The sequence below is a fragment of the Sarcophilus harrisii genome, chromosome 2, assembly GCF_902635505.1.
Source record: "Sarcophilus harrisii chromosome 2, mSarHar1.11, whole genome shotgun sequence".
Classification (NCBI taxonomy): Eukaryota; Metazoa; Chordata; class Mammalia; order Dasyuromorphia; family Dasyuridae; genus Sarcophilus; species Sarcophilus harrisii.
The window spans coordinates 21,964,460-21,988,742 of record NC_045427.1 but is presented as its reverse complement, the minus strand read 5'-3'; the positions used below and the strand labels follow the sequence as shown (position 1 = coordinate 21,988,742).

General features: G+C 52.9%; 1 protein-coding gene across 1 annotated transcript in view; it reads right to left on the bottom strand.

Annotated features, from left to right (window-relative positions):
* Positions 1-1,414: 1,414 nt before the first annotated feature.
* Positions 1,415-24,283, bottom strand: part of HSPA12B (heat shock protein family A (Hsp70) member 12B) — a 31,189-nt gene continuing 8,320 nt past the window's right edge. The window contains exons 3-8 of the mRNA XM_031949746.1: positions 14,589-14,686; positions 13,763-13,887; positions 9,334-9,520; positions 9,090-9,194; positions 7,867-7,983; positions 1,415-4,310 (exon numbers count right to left, since the gene is read on the bottom strand). Coding sequence (XP_031805606.1) covers positions 4,092-4,310; positions 7,867-7,983; positions 9,090-9,194; positions 9,334-9,520; positions 13,763-13,887; positions 14,589-14,686 — 851 coding nt within the window. The 3' untranslated portion in view covers positions 1,415-4,091. The remainder of the gene's footprint in view (positions 4,311-7,866; positions 7,984-9,089; positions 9,195-9,333; positions 9,521-13,762; positions 13,888-14,588; positions 14,687-24,283) is intronic.

Genomic DNA, 24,283 nt, shown 5'->3' with positions numbered 1-24,283 from the left:
CCCCAAACCCAAAAACCTTCCCCCCCCCGAAAAAAACCCCCCCCCCAAACCCAAACAAAAGGACCCCCCCATCCCCGCCCCCCCCCACCCTCCCCCCTATCCCCACCCCCATCCCCTCCGGCCCCACCAAAACGCTATCCCTCCCCTCCAAATTCGAAAGTCGCCCCCCCAATTCCCCGCCCCGTCTTTTAAAACCCCCCCCCACCCCTCCCGCCGGCCCACCCCCCCTTCCCCCAACCCTTAACCCTTCCCCAAAACCCTTTGGGACCCCCCCCACCCTTCCCCGGACCCTTCCCCAAACCCTTCCCAAAACCCCCCCGGGTTCCCCCAACCCCTTCCCCAAACCCTTCCCTGGGCCCCCCCCAAAACCCTTCCCAACCCTTCCCCCCCCTTCCCAAAACCCCCCCCCGGGCCCCCTTCCCCCCAGGCCCCCTACCCCCTACCCCCCTTCTCCCCACCCCCCCCCCCAAAAACCCCTTTCCAACCCCAAAGTTCCCTCGGGAAAAAAGGGGGCGAAAAGGGGGGGAGTTAAAACCCAAAATTGATAAAGAGGGTTTTTTTTAAAAACGCAAGGGGGCGGGAAAAAAGAAAAAAAGGCAGGGAACGAGCCCGGTTTAGACAAAAAGGCCGGGGGTTTGGAAATTTAGAAAGGGGGAAACGGGCGGAAGAGAAGACCGCCCGGGGAAGAAAGAAAAAGGAAGGAGGGGGGTTTGAAAACCCCTTTCATTTAGGCTTCAACCCCGTTCCCATTTCCTCCACTAAATTTTCCGCCTCACCCCCCGTTTACCCAGTCCCCCCCCCTTACCCCCAACAGCCCCCCGGTTCTTTCCAAACCCGGGGGTACCAACAACCCCAAAAAGGCTGAACCCGCAGCCCGGGGGCCTTTCTCCCCTTCCCAGCTGGGCCCTTTGGGAAACTCCCAATTACCCCAGTGGGGAAAGGAGCCCCAGGAGACCCAAACCCCCCCGGCTCCTTACCGCGGAAAATAAAGACCTTTTAACAAGGATTGGGGAGGGGGGCCCAAGCCCCCAAAAGGGCCCTTTTTGGGCCCAACTTTGGGTTTCTTAGGGAGGTTGGAGGGTTTTTTGAACAAATATTATGGGGTTGAAAGGTTAAAAGGGAAGAAAAAACCCAACCCCCGAAAAGGGGTGAAAAAAGAACGGGGGCCCAAGGGGAAAAAAAAGGGAATGAAGGAACAGCAACACAGAGACGGGTAAAAAAAAAAGCGGAAAGGGAAAAAGAGAAAAAGGGGGAAAAGGGCCCGAAGAAAAGGGAAAGAGGTGGGAAAAAGGGCAATAAATTAGACACCATCAATCAGGAAAAATTTCCCTAATTCTTTTCCCAAAACCTTAAAATGGAATACCCCTTCCTTCACCCCGTTTACCTCAGTTTCCTCATCTGTAAAACGAACTGGGGAAGGGCATGGCGACCACTCCAGTATCTTTGTCAAGAAAACCCTGGGGGTCACAGAGAGTCAGACGCGACTGAACAAGACTGAACAGCAGCAAGAGAAGCAGACATTATCTGGTCCCAAGATTCCCTTGGTCTGGGGAGCCCCTGTTCAGGAAACTCCCCATATAAGCAAAATGCGTGCAGGACAAATTGGATGGGGCAGCAGAGAGGAAGACTCTCATGGGGGGGAGCAGTAAGGGCTGCTTGAAGAAAGCCCGGCTTGGACGGAGATGGAGGGAAGCTGAGGGGGAGGAGGCAGAGATGAGAAGAGAGCGCGGGCCAGGCAAGGGGGACCCCGGCAACAAGGTCTGGAGTGGGGGGTGGGGCATCTTGTGTCACTGGCTCATGGAGGACCTGGAGGGCTGTGAGGTGTGACCTGCAAGGGATCAGTCATTGGGGTTGCGAAGCATGAAATAAATCAAAGGGCAGTGAAAATAACGGGATCCCGGCCCCTGAAATCTGCCCATGGATCCCAGGAGAAACCGTTGTGCTCCTGCGTTCCCTCTGGCCCAGACTATGTGTCCGAATCTGGATTTGACACAGGTCTCAGCGACCCGGAGACTGGTTCTCTATTCGTCCTCCCACGAGTTCTGGGATTTGCTGTATTTTTATGAGTAATAAATTAACTTGGTGGTCAGAACCCAGTGGCCAGCAGGTGGCGCAGAGGAGCTGAGCGCAACTGAACAATTCCAGCATCCCAGGGTTCCAATTGCAAAAGCTCAGGATAAAGGATGTCTCCAAGTTCTCTTCAAAAGCTTAGGATAGACTTCTCTCCCTTTCTCTCCAAAAGCTCAGGATAAGCTTTTCCCATTCTCTCTGAAAGCTCAGGATAAAAGACTTCTCCAGTTCTCTCCAAAAGCTCAGGATAAAAGACTTTTCCCATTCTCTCCAAAAACTTAAGATAAAGGACATTTCCTGTTCTCTCCAAAAGCTCAGGATCAGGGACGTCTCCCGTTCTCTCCAAGCATCTTGATTCTAGAGAAAGGGAGCAAGGTCCGTGGTGGGGGGAGCCTTCAGCTTGGTAGGGAGCGGAGGTGGGACGTTGGCATCCAAATGGGCGGGGCTGGCATGAGCTGGACATCATGGGAAAGGGTTAAAAACCAAACCCAAGCCCGCCTGGGTAGAGCCAGTGGATGTCTCTGTCACTGATTGGAATCTGTGGGGGTGACGCTCTACATCCCTCCGGAAACGGTCCCTACCCTCTCCCTCCCCAGGAGAGTTGGGCCCCACACCCAAAAGCCAAACAGGTGCCCCTGCTGTAGGTGGGGCTGGGATGAGCAACGGTCCTCCCCCTCCCCTTCTCCCACTCGGCTCAGCCCATCCCCAGGAGGCCATTGGGCTGCTTTTCCTTCCCTCCAGGAAAAGGGTCAACAAGGCGAGGCTCCTCTGTCTCCCTTGCCCACCGAGGACACAAACTCTAGTGGGCATCAAGGCCTGGCACCCTAGTCCTGCCACACATAGGTCATGGGCTACATGATGGGGACGTGATGCTCAACTAACAGTAACAATAGCAGCTAATATGGAGCTTTAAGGGCTACAGAGCCCTCTGCAGAGACTGTATTTTGGATCCTGAGGTCCTACAGATGTCATCCCCGATTGGCAAATGAAGAAACCGAGACTCAGAGAGGTCATAAGGTTTGCCCACTATCACTAAATCTCAGTTTTCCCCTTCCATTAAATGGGGATAATAGTAACCTTGCTACCTATCTCACATAGCTGCTGTGAGGAGCACAGGATGTTTATAAAAAGTTATTGTGATGAAATCATTCCAGACTCCCTCTGGCCCCATTTGGGGTTCTCTTGGCAGAGATACCCGAGTGGTTTGCCATTTATTTCTCCAGCTCATTTTACAGATGAGGAAACCGAGGCACAGAGTGGTTAAGTGACAAAGTCAAATTCCTCTTGCATATGGGAGCTCTTCAAATATTCAAAAGTGCTATCCCAGCCCCCTCCCCTCCCAAGTCCTCTCTTTTCTAGGCTGAACACCTCCAATTCTGTTAATTGACAAGCCCACCTCATCCCCTACAGTGGCCTTTCCTCCCACTGGTGAGTTCCTAAACAGCAAGGAAATGCCCGGACATTCACTTCTCTCAGAGCTTTACTCTATGATCTTTTCTGTTTTGTTACTTTTCTCCCTCCTTCACAATCCCTTTTGTTTCCCCCATCCCCTGCCTCTATTTTTCCTCTGTTTTTATCGGCCTCTGTCTCTCTGTTTCTCTCTCTATCTCCCTCTCTGCATCTCTGTCTGTCTATATCTCTGTCTCTCCATCCACCTACCTCTTGGAGACATTATAGGTCATCTCCTCTAATTCCCTCATTTTCCTGTTTCTGAAACAAGAAGAGTTAGAGCTGCCCGGGTCACGCAGGCCGTAAGCAGGCTCCTCATTCTGCTTTATGTAATTATTCTTGGGCTTTCTTGTTGGGTTTTACATTTATTTCTATTAAATCTCATCTCCTCAGTTGGTCCCATGTTCTGGGCCGCCTCGGTCCTTCGGGATCCTGACTCTATCCTCCCTCTGCCCCCCCTTGCAACGGCAGACTCGCCCACCAGCACCTTTTATCCAAGGCCCTGGTAAGACTCTATCCAAGTGGGCTTGGCCACGGCCGAGGGCCGGTCCGCAGGCTCAGAAACCTGGTCGTCACTCTGTGGGGCCGGCCCGCCAGGCTCTGTCCCCGCTCTCACCTTGGCGGAAGCTGGAGTCGATGGAGCGCCGCTCGCCCAGGAAGCCGTTGGACACCGGGCGGCAGCTCAGGTCGATGAGCTGGTGGAGACGCAGCTTCCGACAGTAGATGGAAGCAGCCTCGGGCTCTAGGGCTATGAGAAGCTGCTCGGGATCCTCGGGGGACACTAGGCCCGCCTGGAAGAGAAGGGGAGCATTAGTATGGAGAAGCTGGGGTAAAACCTACAAAGCGCTTCTCAATCTGCAGGAGCCGGGGGGGCCATCATGATGCCAGAAAACAGTGAGGGGAGCTACGTTACACTGAAAGATGTTCTTAATAACGAAATAATAGGGGCAGCTAGGGGGTGGGGGCAGTGGTTAGAGCTCCAGGCCTGAAGCTGAGCTCTGTGATTCTGGGTGAGCCACTTTACCCTGTTTACTTCTATTTCCTTATCTTTTTTTTTTTTTTTTAAATTTAGAGCTTTTTTTATTTTCAAAACATAGGCATGGATAATTTTTCAACATTGACCTTAAAAATCTTGTCTTCCAAATTTTTTCCTCCTTCCCCTCACTCCCTCCCCTAGATGGAAAGTAATCTAATATATGTTAAACGTGGTAAAATATACATTGTTTCCTTATCTACAAACTGAGCTGGAGAAGGAAATGGCCAATGGCTATTCTTGCCAAGACAGCCCCAAAGGGGATTACAAGAGGGGGACCCGACTGACAAATGGCTGAGACCAACCTCTTCGTTTGGCAGAGGAAGCCGGGCTCCACAGAGGGAAAGGTTGGCCAAGGCCGTACCAGCAGGAACTGGGAGAGCCGGGACTCCAGCCCCTTGGCTCCCACTGCGGGATGGGGAATCTGGCAGGATCGCCCGGCTGATTAGGGAGGCTGGAGGGTTCTGGGTTGGGGTGAGAGCCATCAGGCTAACCACCACGGGGGATGGAGGCCGGTCTCCTCGGATGACTACCCGCCATTTTGCCTCCCCCTTCCCAGTGATAACTTATTCTCTCCTGGATCTCCTGGCTCTGAGGGGGAAGCTTTCGCCTTCTCTGACCAGACTCTGACAAGGGGCTCCGCTCCCTGCCATCAGGCTGCCCCCCGGCCCCAGGCCCGCTTTCATATCTTTCCTCCTTGGATACAAACTTTGGGAGGGAAGGGCTGGCTGACATCCGTGCCCCCTTAACACTCAGCCAGTGTCTGGCACACAGTGTTTGACAAATGCCTGCTTTGCCCGCTTAACTCATTTTGATCTACTTGTCTGTCGTCTATCAGCTGTCTGACGGCTATCGTTCCATCCATCCCCTCCCCACCTCGCCGCCCCGCCCAGGGCCGGGCTGTGTCCCCTCGGAACAGGGACAGCAGAGACTCTGCTTCCATCCGAGTGGAAATTCCTGCAGTCAGGAACACCATCCCTGCCAGGGGCAAGTTTCCTGTGCGAGGCAGGGGGATGGCTGCAAAGGCCTCCCCGGCTCCTTCCAGCAGGAGGGCCTGGTATTCTCTTTCTAATTCCCAACTTCTAATGTTTCTGGGAAAGTCCCGTAGTTCTGAGGGATCCCCTGAATTCCTTTGGGCGGTGGGATGTGGGGGTGGGGGGAGGTGGGGGGGAGGTGGGGGGGATGTGGGGGCTGAGGGCGGCTCACTCTGATTAAATCTTTAGCCAGAGACTTTCCTCAGAGTCCTGGCCCTTTCCGAGCTGAAGTTTCCTCGGAACAATGTGGGAGTAGAAGCCACCGAGGGGCTGAGTCTGCGAGTGCTGGGGCCAGGAGGAGGGTGTTTGTTCTGGCCTGGATACAGGGGATGTTCTCATCCCTTGGATGGGCCTGAGGCTGAGGCTCTGGGGGAGGACAGAGGCTCTGGGGCTGATCCTCCCTCTGCCAGAAACCTTAACCCTTTCTGGCTCCCATCACCCGCCTCTGTTGCACAATCCCGGGCCCTAAGGTGAGGACTTTTTTCCATTCAGATACCCTGGGTGTGGGACAGTTACAGCAGCCTCCTAGGGCAGGCCTGGGTGGGGCTCAGCCCGTCCCATCTCTCACCTTTGAGCTCCCCGGTCTAAAACCCTTTCCTTCCTCACTGGCACCTTCCTCAGTCCCAGCTCCTCCCCAATAAACACGGGAAGCCTGCTGCTCCTCCTCAGGGGCCCAGGTGAGCCCAGAGCTGAAGCTCTCCGATACAGCCGGTGCTCACCTCTGTGTTTCTCCTTCCCCACCAGCACCGTGCACGTTTCCCGAGGGCAAGGATGTCCCTGACTAACTCAATGCTTGGCATCCAATAGGTACTTAATAAATGTCCGTCTATGGACTGTAGTGAAGCAAAAAGTGTATCAGCTCCAGACCCAAAGGACTTGGGCTCGTCTCACTTGTGATACTCAAGGCTCACTCTGTGTATCATGGGGTAACTAACTGCTTAATCTTATCTGAATCTCAGTCTCTACTTGAAAAATGAAAATGTGGGATAGAGCACCAGCCCTGAAGTCAGGAGGACCTGGGTTCAAATCTGGCCTCAGACACTTAACACTTCCTGGCTGTGTGATCCTGGGCAAGTCACTTAACCCCAAGGCCTCAGAGAAAAAAAAAGAAAAAGGAAAATGTTAAACTTGATGGTCTCTGAGGTCCCTGAACTTCTGGATGACAGAATAACGGACCCGTCCTCCAGGGATTTCTCCAAACTTCCTGACCTCACTTCTGTTCCTACTCTGGGTCCCCACTAATAGCCCCGTGGTTATGCCATCCTGATAAAAGGGGGATGGTCTGAGGTGTGGCTTTTCCCAGGCACCTTAAGGTCTCTCCCAGCCCTAAGTGCTGGTTGTTATTCATTCAGTCAAATAATAAACATTTATTAAGCACCTACTAAGATCTTTTCCAGCCCTAAGTCCTAGTTATTCATTCATTTATTCAATAAACATTTATTCAGCACCCATTATGTGTCAGGCACTGTGCTCAGCACTGGGAATATATGTTAGTGTCTCAGTTTTTCCTCATCCCTCCTCAGCACTGGGAATATAAAGAGGTAAGAAACAGTCTCTGTTCTCGAGTAGTTTTTTTTTTTCCTTCCTTCCTTCCCTCCTTCCCTCCCTCCCTCCTTCCTTCCATTTATCCTTCCTTTTTTTTTCCATCCAGCTATCATCTATCCTTCTTTCCTTCCTTCTATCCATTTATCCTTTCTTCCTTCTTTCCTTCCTTCCATCTATCCTTCTAACCTTCCTTCCTTCCCTCCCTCCCTCCCTCTTTCCTTCCTTCCTTCCATCCATCCATACCCATCCCTCCCTCCCTCTCTCTGTGTACAAAGAGTGGTCTAATACCTTCCATTTTTATTTCTCTTCTCTAGACCTTCTCTGCCCCAGGAAGTGTTTCCTATAAAACTATTGATCAAACCCATCTCAAGCTTCTCATATTTCCAGACAGGAAGGGAGAGCAAGAGAGAGGGGAGCTCCCTTACTTTTTGGAGAAGGTAAAAGTGGGAGGCTTGTACTTTGCCCTTAGTCCAAGGTGACATCCCCGCATTTCCGGACGCCTCTCTCCCTGGACCTCAGCCTTTGCTGACCATCACCACCCTGGCTGATCTCCAATTTACAAATGGAAAACGGAGGCAGGCAGAGATTCAGAGACACGTCCAGGCTCACACCGCTGGTAAATGTGGGAGGCAGGACTGGAACTCGGACCTTCTGGATCCTGCTCTGTCTCCGCTAGGGCAGGCCTTTTAGGGGCCTCTGTCTGTGTGGGACTGCTCTCCGCTCCCCCTCACTCACCAGGTAGGCAGCTTCTCTCATGAACTGCTTGGCTGGCTGCTTCCAGATGGCGGGGACGGTGAGTACCCAGCGGATGGCGTTCCTTTCGGGCAGGGATGGGCACTGTTCCCTGAGCTCCTGGATTTCAGCCGAGGGGGAAGGAGGGAGGGAAAGAAGGAAATCAGCACCATAGCACACAGAACCCCTTCATTTTACAAATGGGGAAACTGAGGGGAGGAGAGACAGAGCTGGGATTCAAAGTTAGGCCCTAGCACAGCCTGCCTTCAGACTCTCTGGTTCAGCCCCCGCCCCTTGCCCATTTCAGAGCCCAAGAAGCCGGCTCACATTCTCTGGGGGAGGGAGGGCCTCCGCAGCCCTGAAGAGCACAGTCAGGCCCCAGGAAGGACGTCTCCTGCTGGGCTGGGAGACTAGTAACAGTCAGTCCCATTTCTGGAGCTCTGGCTGGGTCCTGAGCATGTTCTGGGCAGTGCTGTGTGTACATGTGTGTGTGTGAGAGTGTGTGTGTGTGATTGTGTATGAGTGTGTGTGTGTACATGTATGTGAGGGTGTGTGTATGAGTGTGTGTGTGTGAGTGTGTGTGTGGCAGCCACCTCTCAGGTTGTAGTGAGGATCAAACCCGTGAAGTGCTTTGCAGAACTTAAAATCACTAATTCTATTATTATCTTGCTTGAGCCTCACAGCGAGCCTCTGAGATTATAATCTATTTTCTAGATTACAATGTATATAACATATATTACATATAACAAGATAATAGAATTAGTGATTTTGATGAATCTCACTTCCCCCATCTCCATTTTAGCGATGGGGAAACTGAGGTTAAGTGACTTATCCAGCATCACACAGGTAGAAAGTGAAAGGCAGCGCTCCTAAAAACGAAGTTAGGAAATCCAATGCATTTGGGAAGACTTGGGGTGGGAGCTAAAAGGATCCCCCCCCCCCCAGGTCAGGAAGCAGGATTCGAACATGGTGCTCACGCTAAATTATGGCCCATGGAGGCGTTCCCCATATTCTTTCAGTCCCTCCTCGCCATACATCCATCGGAGGGACTGATGGCCGGAGACAGGGGAATGGACGCAATGACCTCGGAGAGCCTGTTAGGGCGTCAGAGGTGCAGAGCTCTCGGTCTCGGTGGGGTGGGCAGACGGGAGAAGGGGAGGCCCAGCTCACTCTCTCCCTCGCCCCCAAATCCCGCGGTGGGGGTGGGGGGAAGGGGGGAGGGTCACCTGCACAGCGTGCTTCTTAAAGAAGCTCAGCGCATGGGCGAACACGTCGAGGGCCGGCATCTTCTTCCCGTTCACAGCCTCCAGCTCGGTCTTCATGGTGAGGTCCTGGGGTGGGCGGAAAAGCGAGGTCAGGGAAGGATCCCCCCCCCTCCCATTTCCCCTCTTCGGCCCCTTCCCCGCGGGCTCCCCTGGACCCTCCTCAGCCCGGGGCCGGCCCCGCCTCCAGCAACCTCCTCCCGCTCACACTGGTGCTGTGGATCTTCATCTTGAACTTCTCAAAGTACAGCCAGTCTCGGGCCTCGTCCGGGTCCAGGTCGTGGTAGTAGTCCCTGGCCGTGTAGCCAAAGCTGTGGAAGGCTCCCTCTGGGGTCAGCAGCAGGCAGGTGGGCGTCTTCTGGTGGGCCACACCCGGGTCCCCGCCCTCCCACTTCCTGGGGCAGGAGGGAGGCCAGTCAGCTTGGACAGCGGAGGCCGGAGCCCCCGACCCCGAGCCCTCCGCCCTGGCCCGGCCCCGAGCTCTCCGTCCTGGAGCCCCCGGCCCTGAGCCCTCCGCCCTGGGCCGGCCCCGGAGCCTCGGCTGACCTTCCTCTGCCTCGGACCGCTCCCCATCTCCTACTTATTTTTCTCTGTTTCTCGGCGCTAACTAGGGATGGAGGAACCTGGGTCGGATTCAACCGAGGCAGCTGTGCCGGGAGCGGGCCGGCCGGGGAGGGAGGCTGGCAGATACTGAGTGGGTGGAGCTCTTCTGAACAAGGGAGCGACCTGTCATCAGCCCATCCGTCAGGGGCTTGGGAGAGGAGCCGGAGATAGCCCGCAGGCCCCCTCCAATGTCGGCGCCCCGGACCGAAGCCCTGCGGCACCCAAGTTTTTCCCCCTCTCCCTGGGCCGCCGTTTCTTTCAGGCTCCCTTCCCCTCTCTGTTCTCAGCTTCACGGGGCTTCTTGCACAGAGCTCGGTGCCGGGACACCTGCCTTCGGTGGTTCCCATTTCGGGGTCTCTCTTTTGGGCTTAGTCCCTTGGTCCCTGGCGCATCACCAGGAAAAGTCCTCCCCGAGCAGCGGTCCTCCCCCCACCAGCGGTCCTCCCCCTGGAGCTTTGCCCCACCTCAGGATCTGTAGGACGGGGCTTGGGGCACGGGAGGGACGAGGAGGAGGGTGAGGTCGGGAAGACCCGGGGCAAGATCCGCTCAGGACGGGCCTAAGGTTGGGCCGCGATCCTACAGCTCAGCAACGGGACCATTTCCATTGGAACAGTGCAGGTTCCAAAAGCATCGTGTGTGATTTCTGAGAACACGTGCGAGGGCGTGGGTGAGCCTGCGTGAGCCTGTGTGGGCCCGTGGGCAGCACACAGATGAGGTGTGCACTGTGTGCGCCCGCGGGCAGACACGGGTGTCATTGCACATGCGAGTTTGTGCCTGTGCCCGCGTGTATGCACATGTGTGTACGTGCGCGCGGGCGTGGGAACGCACACTTCCTTCTATTTCGGGTCTCGGAGGATTGAGGCCCCGGGAGGGGGCCCAGGAGGATTGGGTCTCCCGGGAGCTGGCCAGGTCTGGGGGTCCCAGGGAGGGGGGAGGGAGCTGGGCCTCAGCCTCACGTCTGCCCCGACCCTTGGTCCTGGGCTCTCCTGGGTCGGTCTCGTGCTCCCCAGGACAGGAGGCTAACTCCTCCCCCCCACCTTTCTACTCTCTCCCTCCAGACCAGCCCCCACTATCCCCCACACAATTCCATTCCATCCCCCAGCTATCAAGGACCTACTATGTGCCAGACTCAGTCGGGCTCGTTTTGTCCTTGGCTCGGACTGCTCCCCCTGTGCCCCAGGCTGTGCCCTCTGTGCCCTGGCTGCTCCCCCTGCTCCTTCTGCACCCTGGGCTGCACCCCCTGCTGCTCCCCCTGCTCCCGGGGCCACCCGCTTCCTCCTCTGATTTCCCAAAGCTCATCGGCCCTGTGAGGGCAAAATGAAGTTCCTCTCAAGCAAATCCCAGCTTCCCAAGGCTGCCTGAGCTGCCTATGCTGACCCTCCGTCCCTCAGTGCTCACGCTCCCTCCCCTGGGTCCCCTTCCAGGCTCCTCCTTCTCCCCCGCTGCTGCCTCAGCCCCTGGAGAGCCTGGGGTCCCTCCTGGGGAATTCCCGCCAGGGGGAGGGGGCACAGCCTTGGGGGAGGCGCCCGTCTGGCTTCACTTCCAGCGGCTTTGGTGCTCTCCCCCACTCCCCTCCCCTGCTGCAGGCCCCGGTCTTCCTCCTCCTCTACTTCCCTGGATGTGACATTCGATGTAGCACCTCGAGGACCAGGACAGCCTTGTTCATTGTATCCCAAGCACTTAGCCCAGTGGCTGCACATAGCAATGTTTAACAGAGGCTCGCCACTCTCTCTGGCTCTGTCTCCTCTTTCCTCCCAGTTCTCTGTCTCTGTTTCCTCTCTCCCCCTCTCTTTCTTTCTTCCATATCCCTGTTGATAAGTCCACCCATCCATCCATCCATCACGCATCTCTCTTTCTCCACATGCCTACTAATTCATCTACTTATCCATCCATCCAGCCCTCTTATTTTCCCTGTCTCTCTCTCTCTGCTTCTCTACCTCTGTCTCTCTGTCTCTTTTTGTCTCTCTGTCTGTCTCTGTTTCTTTTTGTCTGTCTCTATCTCTCTGTCTCTCTCTGTCTCTGTCTTTCTGTCTGTCTTTTCTGTCTCTGTCTCTTTTTGTCTGTCTCTGTCTCTCTGTTTCTGTCTTCTCTTTTCTCTCTGTCCCTTTCTTCCCCTTTCCCTCATTTTTCTTTCCATGTACTTACTTATTGACCAATCTATTCACCTATCTACATATCCACCCATCTCTTCCGATATCTTTCTCCCTCACTACATATACCTATTAAGTCATTTACTTTACTTATCCATCCATCTCTCTATTCCACCCATCCATGTTTCTTTGTCTGATTCCATGTTTCTCCTTCTCTTTCCTTCTCTTTCTACTACATCCTTTACAAATACAACTGCTGGATTTTAGGCTTAAATAACCCCTGCCAGGGTCCGTCCTGTTTGTGTGACTGTAGTCAGGTCACTTGACTTCTCAGTGGCCCAGGCCCCTCCCTACCCGTCTAACTGCAGAGGGCTTTTGTTGAAGCCCCATTTTCTCATCAGGACTCTGTATAACAATAACAGGCTCTTTCCAGAATCCATATCAACAGCCAATTCTACAGCACAGTAAGGTCGGTCAAGCGACATGATCTTATTCGATTCTTACAATAAAGGGTTATTGGAGACAGGGGCTAGGATTATCCTCATTTTGCAGGTGAGAAAACTGAGGCCGAGGGAAATAAAAATTTCTTAGGTTTGTACACTTGGTAAATGCTGAAGGCAGAATTCAAACTTGGGTCTCCCTGATTCCAAAAGCAGCGCTCAAACCACTTGAACATCGAGCTGCCTACATAGTGGATTGGACAGCACAGCCTCAGTTTCCTCATCTGTAGAATGGGAACAATAATATCTATAGTATTCCCTATATAAGGATAAGGATCACAGGGACTGACAAGGATTCCCTCATTTTATTTCACTTTATTATTTATTTATTTACTTATCTATCTATTTATTTGCTGAGGCACTTGGGGTTAAGTGACTGGCCCAGGGTCACACAGCCAGGAAGTGTTGAGTGTCTGAGGCTAGATTTGAACTCAGGTCCTCCCGACTTCAGGGCTGGTGCTCTTCCCACTGCACCCCCAGCTGCCCCCAGTTCCCTTTTTTTAAAGATGACAAGTTGAGGCAGGGAGATATTAAGTAATTTGCTCTGCGCCAGGCAGGTAGCAATTATCCAGGTAGGATTCGAAGCCTGGTCTTTCCGGCCTCTCCACTCTCCAATCTGTCCCGCCTGGCCCCAAACTGGGCACACAGTAGGTGCTTAATGCAGGCTGCATGTGCTACGTGGGGTCGGAGGGACTGAAGCTGGAAGCGGAGCCTGGGACAGAACAGCTCCATCCAGCTGTGAGGTGGGAGGGGCCGGGGAGACACAATGAGAAAGTGCCGGGCCAACATCTGGATCCAAGGCGGCCAGAGAGGAAGGAAACGGGGCAGGGAAGTGACCCCGGCTTGGGGTCAGTGTGGCTGAGAGTGAGGTCGGGAACAATGGGCTCCTGGGGAAGGGAGGCGGGGGTGGGGCTGGGATTTGGGGTCCTGAGAAGCTGCTGGGGTTGGTGTGGGGGCTGGGGGGTGGAAGAGGAGCAACGTTGCCCAAAACGCCTTCGCAGCTGGAGGTTACAGACTGGGAGGAGGGCCGTGAAACAGTTTAGAAATGGGCTATTCAGCCAATAAGCCTGAACCTCAAGTTCAGGTCACCGCCCTCACCTCCCCGCCCCCCTCCATTGTGACACAGGGTTTTCGGGGTGGGCAGGAGGCCCCGGCACCCCAGGAGGCCCCGCAGGCCCAGGCCCCGTACATTTGCTGTCCCTGGTGCCTGAGGATAAGGGGACCGGCCAGTGCTTTGACCCCTCTCGGCCCTTTCCCAGCAGGGGCTCTTGGCCCCTAATGTAGGGCTGGTGAGGAGCCTGCTTCCCCCCTCCCCTCACTCTCCCGCTTCCCCCTCAGAATTTGGGGTCTCCTCTAGGCCCCCACACCTCTGGCCCATCCAGGCCACACAGTATTCCCCCCCCCCATGCCATCCCGCTTCCCCCCTGCCCCAGGATCCCCTCACCTCATCATGTGAATGGACTCAGGGTCACTGGTGAAACTGAAGGCATAACCGCTGGAAGTTGTGCCAAAGTCGATGGCCACCACCACGGAGAAGGGGGCGGGCCGGGGGGCGCGGGCCTCGCTCCTCTGGGAGGCAGAGTTAATGGGGATTAGGGTGGGGCAGATGCTGAGGGGAGGACTGCTTCCCACACCCTGACCCTCTTCCCCCTTCCTTTCCTCTTCAGTGAGCCAGTCCCAGATGTCCACTCATCCATCCATCCCTCCATCCCTCCTCTCTCTGATTGGGGGGGGGCAGGGACTCCTTGAAGTCGGAGACCACCAGGTCACACTGGGAGAAGGCCGCACTTTAACGGCAGAGGGGGTAGCAGGGAGGGTGTTAACCCCAGTCTCCCAGCCCGTGCTCCTTCCCAAAGCTTCATCTCTGTGCCTGGGTCTGGCAGAGCTTCTGAATCCCTGGATCTGGGCTCTCTTGCTGGCGGCCTGAGCTCTCACTCCTGAAATCCTCAGTGTCTCTCTCCACCCCCCTAACTTCCCACAATATAATTGGTCAGCAACGAGCATTCAGTAAGCACCTGCTGTGTACCTCACCCTGTGCTAGTCCTGGGTATACACAGAAAGGCAAAAATACTCCCCGCTCTCAGGGAGGGCCTCCTGATGGGGAGACGTCTTGGTGCAAACAGTTCCAGCCAAATGGAACATAACCTTGGGGGGAGGCTCTGGCAATGAAGGGGCCTCGGGGCAAGTGGGCTTTGGCTGAGGGGCCCTCCTCCCATGGGAGCGCCCGGGCCCTCCCTCCCTCCCACTCCCGACCATCCGGGGCCACTCACCGGGGATGGAGAAGGGGTGAGGGGAGCGATGCTGCAGCTGTCCTGCATCCTCGGGGAGCTTGGGGGGGTGAGCAAGGGCGACTGCTCCCCATTTGTACCTGGAACAAGAGAGAAAACGTTGGTCGTGCTCTGGCCTAGGTTCATCCTGGGCATTGGAGGCGGAGGAAGAGGCGGGTTGATGGGGGAGACGCAGCCTTTGCTCACAGGGAAGAAATCCAGAAGCCTGTATTAGATGCTTACTGTATACCAGCCCCTGTACTAAGGAGCAGAGATGCCCCAAAATGGCAAACAAAAGCGGGATTGGGAGACGATGTACCAACAAGCCCGTACGTCTGTGTAAGTGGAAGGGGATCTGTCTCGGGGAGAGGTGAAGCAGGAAAAGTTCTCCCAGATATATCAGGGAAGCAGGAGGCAGAGAGTCCTAGCAATGGGAGACAGTCATGGAAAGGAGGCCAGAGCCGTTATCTCCCAGAAGACATGGAGGGAAGGAAGGGGCAGGGAAATGGGAAAGACTGGAAAGAGCCAGATTCGGAGGAGCTTTAAGTCACACAGGAAGCGCTCATTTGATCCCGGAGGGGCCGGGGAGCCCTGGAGTTTGCAGAGCAGAGCGGTGACACATCAGACCTGCATTTTGGGGAGCTCCCTTTGGATGGGAATGGGGGCACCACTGGCCACCGGCAGCTATTGCACTAAACCAGGCGTGAGGTGCCCACTGGCTGGCCCTGGACAAGTCACTCAGCTGCTTTTCAACTTCTCCCTCACTATTAAACAAGAGTTTGGCCCAGAGGAGCCTCCATATTTTGAGCTTGGGTTTTTTTGGGTTTGTTTTCACTCTGGGTTGGGGGGGGGTCCGTGCACTGCCCCTAGAACTGGGCTCTGTGGTTCCTCCCGGTTCTAGGCCTGGGTATTGAGACTCCCTCGTCCCCCTTGCCTCACATACAGCCCCCCCCCCAATTTTAGGGGAGAGGAAACCAACTGACTAGAACCTACTTTTTCTAGCTCATACAGATCCCAATAGGACAGAGCTGACTCTGACTTTGAGCCTCTCCACCCTTAGTCTGTCGGCCCCTCTCCCCACAGCACGGCCCTTCTACAGGACAGAGAGAGGGAGAGAGCTTGGATCCCGCTTTGGTTTCCAGCATTCTTTGTGCGTACTCCAGCTGCTCTCCTCGCCTGACCCCGAAGGCCCTTCCCAGTTCTAACACGCGGTGACCGTGGCTCCTCAGACAGGCCCCACGGCCGGGCAGGCAGCCAGAGCTAGAAGGGGCTGGGGCGGGTTCCGCCCCATCCTTGTCTCACTAGAGAATCAGAGTCTCGGGGACTCTGGAAGTACACACGGAGTTCTTGGTTCTACACTATACTGCGAGGTGCTCCCCTCACCCTGGTGCAGGGAGGATGCAAAAGAGAGTGGAAGGAGAGGGAGGAGTGGGAGGAGGACAGCGGGGGAGGGATTCGGCTAGGGGAGACGAGACAGGCTGATTTGTCTTCACCAGGCACAGGGAGAATCACAGAAATTAAGATTTGGAAGGGACCCCATGCCTCAAAAGCAGCCCTCTGCTTCCTACCTGACAGGTTGGTTGGTCAAGGGGAGCTCCCTGGCCTCTAAACAGGCCCAATTCTCTGTTGGACAGCTCCACTTCCTCAGGCACTTCCCCTGAATGGGCCAATGGCCATCATGCCTTTGGTAGAAATGGACACTTCTAGGGGCAGCTGGGTGGGGCAGTAGATGGAGCCCCAGCCCTGAAGTCAGGAGGACCCCAGTTCAAATCTGGCCTCAGACACTTAACACTTCCCAGCTGTGTGACTCTGAGCAAGTCACTTAACCCCAATTGCTTCAGGAAAAAAAAAGACACGTGTGACTCCATGGCTGGCCCCCTATCCCTCCCGCTTTTGTAAAGAGAGCACTCTTTATGATGTGGACCCTCTGACAGCTGGATAAATCTATGGACCTCTTTAAGTGCGTAAAGTACATAGGATGACAAGGATATATCCAAATAAAGATGCAATTTCCCCCATCTTCTGTAATGTCCGGGCTAGCTTTCTGGAGGACCTTGGGACCAGCCTTGGTCTCAGTGCAGGAGGCAGGAGGCAGGGGAGCCACCAGGAGGACGGTCAAGGATGGAGTGTCTCATTCTAGTCCTCTCAGTCCTTAAATACCCTGGTACCATTATATCATGACAGTGCACTGAGCATGTGTGAACTAGAGAACCATGACATCACCATGCTGAGTACTAAGTATGTGGGAACTAGAGAACTATTATATCATCAGTCCCACTGAGTTAACACCTTGTTGTGAGTATCCTTGCTTCAAGTACACTTCTATAGAGAAGTTCATGGACGCTCTAAAAACTATCCATGGACAATTAAGAATCCCTGAGCTATTTGGACACTAATGCAAAGAACAAAACTACGATGCTATTTTATAAAAAAAGAAAAATCTGAGTTAAAGAGTCCCTAACTAAACACCTGGAATATAATGAGTGATTCATAAAGATTTGCGGCTTGTCTGGTCTCTGTATTCCCAAGCGTGGATTCTGGCAAACTGGTGCCGACTGAGTGTAGACACCGGATCACCCCGGCCCACTTTAGCTCAGAATTCCCAAGCTCCAGCAATCCACCAACCTCGGCCTCCTAGAACCATCCCAGGGGACTGTCGGTGTTTGGGTTACTTCTTGTTTTCAATTGGACAGATGCTCATCAGGCATCTGCTGTACGCCCTGTTCTAGATGCTGACATTGGGGAAAAATGTCCAGTCATTAACCTTATAGAATTTATAGCCTCATAGCATTCTGGATGGAGCAAGAGGAGCAGGAAGGAGTGGTGGGTGGAGCTGGTTTTATCTGATCTGGATTCAAATCCTAGCTCCTCACTGGCTGTGTGAACTTGGGTAGGTCACCTAGACTGTCAGCATCCCTGCTTAAGACTATAGATTTGCAGTGACTTCCTCACTGGGAGTTCTCTCCATCAAAAAAACAACAAAAGGTCTGGACCTGGAAGGAAGCTTAGAGGTCACTGAGCCAATCCCTTCATTTTACAGATGGGGAAATCGAGGCAGAGATTGTGACTTGCCCAGAGTCACATCGCCAGTATCTGATAAGGGATTCAAACCCAGGTTTTCTTGGGTGGGATCTAGAGCTCTACCATAGATAGAGCACTGAGCCTAGAGTCAAGAAACAAGAGAGTCTAAATTTGGTTTCAGGGCTAAGTAGCTGTGTGATCTTGGCCAAATGACTACCTTTGTTTGTCTTAGTTTTCTCAACTGTAAAATGGGGATGATAACAGCAGCAACAAGGACCTTTTATCCTTCGTTGGGAGGATCAAAAGAGATGCTGTTTATAAGTCACCGGCAGGTAGTGGGCATGTAAATTTTCATTTCCTTTCTTCCTATCACTGCATGAGTTTTTCTGATAAACAATATACCCACTGGAAGATCAAAGATTTGGAGGCAGGAGGGGGAAAAGACCCCCCTTTCTTATTAAAAATCTGCCCAGAGAGGCTAGGTAGCCATAGGGATTTGAACCCTGGTCCAAATATATCTTTCTGCCCAGTGCCACCCGATGTGGTGTAAATTTGAGCTGTTTGTGTTTATCATCAAACACAGATGGCTTTAGCCCCCTCTCCCCCTAATGTTCCAGTCTTTGATGAGACCAGGGAGGGCATTCGACAAAGGCCCAACTTGGGCATCTTTGGGGACCAGAGGCGGGAGGGCCTTCCTTACCAGGGGTCTGACCAAGAAGGCAGGGAAATTTGAGGGGGCCTTTAAAGCCCCGGGGGGAGATGGGGAAGGGCTGAGATTAAGACATGGGCGTGTTTGGGGGGGACAGAAAACATATCACTTTGTCTGATCTTGTATGAGATAAAACCGCAAACACAGGGTGACAGCAAACTATGCCAGGCTTTGAATGCCAGGAGCAAAGGGAAGACTCCTGAGCTGAGCAAATGGCTTTTGCTACTATCACCTGGTAGGGAAGGGTGAGCCTGGAAATGAATCGGGAGTCAGAGGGAGGGATACCCAGCAATGGGCACAGGGCATAGGAGGAGGAGTACTGGGTACAGAGGGGAGTTAGAGGGAGGGATACTCAGCAGTGGGCACGGGGCACAGGAGGAGGAGCACTGGGTAGAGATGGGAGTCAGAGGGAGGGATACTCAGCAGTGGGCATGGGGCACAGGAGGAGGAGCACTGGGTAGAGACGGGAGTCAGAGGGAGGGATACTCAGCAGTGGGCACGGGGCACAGGAGGAGGAGCACTGGGTAGAGATGGGAGTCAGAGGGAGGGATACTCAGCAATGGGCACGGGGCACAGGAGGAGGAGCACTGGCTGGAGACCTCCGAGTCTCAGAATCGACTCTCCCACCAGCTCACTGGGTGGCAGGCAGTTTCCTGGCCTATAAAATGAGGGAGCTGGGCTGGCCCAGGTGTTCTTAGCTTTTTTGGTGTCACAGAATCCTCTGGCAGTGAAGCCGGCAGAGCCTTTCTCCAGTAAATGTTTTTAAATACATAACATTAAAAATACCTCACAAAGGATTAAGCTAATGATCCTTAAATGCTGTTATTGAACACACACCCAGGGTTTACAGCTCTCAGATTAAGAAACTCCCTTTGAAATGATTTCTAAAGTTTCTTCCAAATCTAACATTCTGGGAGGTTGACCAGAGGGGGATGGGCCCGAAGCTATTAAGAGGAGGGGGTGCTGGGCCTGGGGAAGGGGAAGGAAGAAAGGGGGGAGAGATTCAGAAACAAACAGCAGACAGAAGAGGGGGAGGGAAAAGGGGATGGAGTGCGAAGTTTCAGATCAGGGGAATGACTGGTTTAATGGACTGGAAGCCCCCCCCCCTTTCCTCCTCCCTGCACCCACCCACATGGTTCCAATTAGATCCTGAATTAATCATCCCGCCCGGCCGTGGGGGACAGACTGGCCCCAGCTGGCAGCCTGGAGGAAGGAGCTGAAGTAGGGGGAGGGGAACAACCAGAGTCTGTCTTTGGTGGGCTTGAAACTGCCTTAGTTTCTCCTCACTCCTCTCTCCCCCTCACTCCTCCCCTCCCCTTTCAGTAAGCCCAAGTGCAGTCCAGATAGGGCCTGAAGACTTGAAGCCTCTGCCCCTCCCCAGGGGGCTCATCTGCACTTTCTCCCCCACATCTTTAGCACTCACTTTTCTCAAATAGTCTCATATATTTTTTTTCAGGCTCTGAGCCCTGGAAGGGATCCCAGCGGCCATCTGGGTTCGATGGAACACCAAAGGGATCTCCTCTATGACACTCTGACAGGTGGGCATCCAGCCTCTGCCTGCACAGCCTCCCACGGCGGACTCTGCCTCCCTCCCCCCAATCTCAGGAGGAGGCCCATTCCACTTGGGGAACTTTGGAGTGTTCTCTGTGCTCAGTGTGTCCCTTCTGTGGCCACCCCATCCCCTGCCCTCAGAAGTCTCCTTGAAGGTACAAAAGCTTCATGGTACCGGGCACATAATGGCGCCTCCGCAGAAAGATGGCCACAAAAATCCTGAGGGGTCAAGGGCCGATGGGAGGAGGGCTGGCCATCAGATCCCAGTTCTGCTATTCATGGTCCAGGGCAAGTCAGTTTGTCCCCCCTGAAAGGAGGGGTGAGACTAGATGGCTCCGAGGGGTCCTCGCATCTAGACTTGTGACCCATGTCCTTGTTCCCCTCCTTCCCTGAAGGAATCGGGGTTTGATGCTGAGACCAAGGAAAGGGGGCAGACGGTAGGACTGTGCCCAGGTTGGAGGCTGGCAGATCAAGGAGGGTGGAGTGGGGAAAGTTTCTGGGCTGTGGAAAGAACGCTGAACTTGGTATCAGAAGACCTTCTGATCAAAATCAGAAGAATTTGATACCAGCCCCAGTACTCTCTGGCAGTGTGACCCTGGCCCGATCATTCACCTTCATTATTTCCTCATCTGAAAAAGCAGATGGCAATACTGGCTATTGTTGAGTTGTTTAAGCTGTGGTCGATTCTTCACAATCCCACTTTAGGTTTTCTTGGCAAAGATACTGGAGTGGTCTGCCGTTTCCTTCTCCAGCTCATTTTACAGATGGGGAAACTGAGGCAAGCAGGGTGAAGTGACTGGCCCAGGATCACACAGCTATGAAGTGCCTAAGACTAGATATGAATTCCTGGAGATGAGCTTTCTTATTCCCTGCATCATGTTACCTACTTCAGAGGACCACTGTGGGCAAACTGCAAACCTTAAAGTTATACAAGCGTATGTGTGTGGTGTTGTTCTTGGGGAGGGTGACGATCCTGGAAATCCTCAGGGAAACCGCCCCACCTGGTTCTACCCCGACCTCGGCCCTGCCCTGACAATCTCCCGGTCCCTTGGGGTGGGCTAACCCCTAGGAGGGATCTCTGGAGGCTCCTTGTCTCTGAGCTCCTGAGGGCCTTGGAAATGGCAAATGTAGTGGGGATGAGGGGCCTCGGGGACCTCCACAACACAGGGCTGGGACATGCCCTCCATGGAGGCAGAGGAGCCTCCTGCCACTCTGCAGTTCCCTTCCTTCCTGTCCCACCTTCCTGCAGTAGAATTACTGCCCTTTGAATCATTAGGTGGGAATGGGACAGTGTGTCCAGAAGGACCCTGGGAAAGGGGCCCATATTGTTTGGGAAAGTCCTGGGGGACACGGATGTCTCTGGCACAAGCACAGGTCTGGGATCTAAGGGGTCTCCCGATTCGGCCGTCGCCTGGAGAGCCAGAGGGCTGTGACGTGGCCAGGAGCTGCCAGTCCCAAGAGGAAGAGCTGGAACCCAGAACCCTGACCACAAAGGCAGCATTTTTCTCATTGTATCATCCATCATCTCTGTGTGTGTCCGTGTGTGTGTGTGAAAATGTGAGAGTGGGAGATCCATAATTTCCAAGGAGGTTTGATTGAGAACAACGGATTAAGCCAGAAGACCTGGGTTCTTGCTGTTCTATAAAGGGAGGGGCTGGAGTTTTCTCCCCTCTCAGGTCCCTCTCGGACAGACTTGTCTCTTCTGGTTGGACGAGGTTCCCCCGGGCGGGCTCCTGACTGCCTCAGGCCTCAGTTTCCCCATAGGTGACATGGGAAGTATTACCTCTACTTTCCTTGCCTCCCAGAGTGCTGAGGGTAAGGGAGTAAATGGCTGAAGGAGATTTGAGGCAACCGCAGCTGGACTGGCTGATGCAGAGATGCAGAGGCTAGCCCAGAGGGTCGGGACTGAAGGGGCTGGGGCTGTGTGGTGAGAGGGGGCTGGGTGAGCCCGAGCTGAGCAGGGCTGGTCTGGAAAGTACAGGCAAAGGGAGGGGAGGGGAGGGCAGGAAGGAAGGGCCGGCCAAGTCTTTGTGAGAGGGCTTCCTGGGGAGGGTGCCCCACCCCAGCCGATGGGGACAGAGGAGAATGGCTGGAGGCGTGCACTCACACACACTCATACACACTCACACACACTCACTTATACACACTCTCACACACATACACACACTCAAACACACACACACAATCACACACATACTTATACACACTCACACACATACAAACTCACACACACTCACACACTTATACATACACACACACTCACACATTCATACACACATAAAATCACACACACATATACACACTTTCATTCACACTCGCACACATACAAACACACACACACAATCATACACTTATACACACTTACACACACACTCATTCACACTCATACACACTCATACACATACAAACACACACACACACATATATACACTTTCTCACACACATACAAACACATAATCACACACTCACATATATACACACTCTCACACACACAAACTCACACATTCACCCCCACTTACACACACACATACACTCACACTCATACTCACACACAACATGTATAAAACAGGACCCAGCAAATAGTTGGTGCTTAATAGATGTCTAACAAAGGCAAATTGATTGGTCTGTTATGGGCCAAAACTTGAAACAAGGTACTAAGTGGAATTGAGGAGACAATGGTTAAATCTAGTTTAGCATTGATTTAATCCTACAACAAATAATGGTTCCCTACTGATATAATGATTGCTGTATACTTAGTGTGGGGCATATAAGGAGGAGTTCTCAGAGCCAGAAAGGAGAAGCACACTAGAAGCTCTCAGATACTCAGCCAGGATTCAGTCCAGGAGATTCAGAAGCCAGAGCTCAAGCTCTTGGAACCAAGACTACAGAAGGCCTCTAAGAAAGCTAACTGGGCCGCAGGAAAGTAGACAAGACTTGGAAAGAGACGATAAAGGATTTGGACTTTAATACCTCGCTGCATTTGGGGTGATTACTGAACTGAAAGGTAGGCTGTCCCAGAAGCTCCCCAAGAAACCTGCTCCCAGAGAAGATTACATTTTAAAGAAGACTATTACATTTTGGCGCCCAACGTGGGGCAGACACCATCCTGATCTCAATGGAAAAATCTCCTCGACCTAGAAATTAGGGTGAGTACAAAAATAGACAAGGAAACTTTGTTAAAAGGCTAAAGTAGTACTTCAGCTAAAATAGGAAAACAGCCTTCTTTTCCAATTCAAGGAAAATGTATAGAGAACATTGTCAGACTTATGAAAAGCCAAGGTTTGATTATAATTTGGGAGCAGATCACTGAACTTTTAGAAACTGTACAGTAAACATCTCCTTGGTTCTCTATGGAAAAAGAATTGGATCTAGAAGAGTGCAAATTAGTAGGAGAGCAACGATGTCAATTCTACAAAGATGATGGACCTGACTCAATTTCCAAAGACACATTTAATACATATTTAATACAACTGGCTTTAGGAAATTATATAAGTATTAGAATAAGGAAAAAGAAGAAAGAGCAGGAGAGGGAGGAGCCAAATAAAATAGGTGAAAAGGATGGAGAATTAGATAAGAATGGAATTAAGTACAATTATGAGTGTGGTGCTTCACAGCAGAAGCCATTAGGTCATTCCCCATCCCCTGACCTACCTCCCTCAATTAACCCTTCATGGGTGAAGGGAGGAGGAGGGGGAGAGGCAGAAACACATTCAGCACCACCTATGAAGCAGCCTATGACATGATTACAAAAGGTACCCATTAAAGCTAAGAAAGAAGGACAGGATATATCTGATTTAATAAATGCATACCCTCTGATTGAAGAGCTTGACTCTTCAGGTCAGCAAAGGAGAAGATACACTCCTTTTGATCTGGAAAAAATTAAGGATTTGAAAAAGGGTTGCACTCTTTATGGGGTTACATTTTCTTAAGTTAAGATGTTACTAGATAGTTTGGCTTATGAAATCTTAACCCCCAGTGATTGGAAATCCATAGCAAGGACATGTTTAGAACCTGGACAAAACTTGTTGTGCCTTTCAGAATATCATGAATTATGTAGGATTTAAGCCCAATACAATAAGCAAGCTGGAATTAATATACAAATCACCTTTGGCCAACTAACAGGTGAAGGTCAGTATGGAGAGATTCAGAACAGATTTATTATCCCATAACAGTGTATGAGCAAATTTCTAAGGCTGCAATAAAAGCTTGGGGTTCCCTCCCCAGACAGAAAGATAGAGGGGAAGCCTTCACAAAATAGAGCAAAGGTCCCAATGAACCCTTTGTGGATTTTGTGGGATGTTTGCAAACAGCTGTCATAAGAACCATTGGAGATAATGCAGCTACAGAAATACTGACCAGACAACCGGCTAAGGAAAATGCCCATGAGGTTTAGAGAAGAATTATATGGGGACTAGAC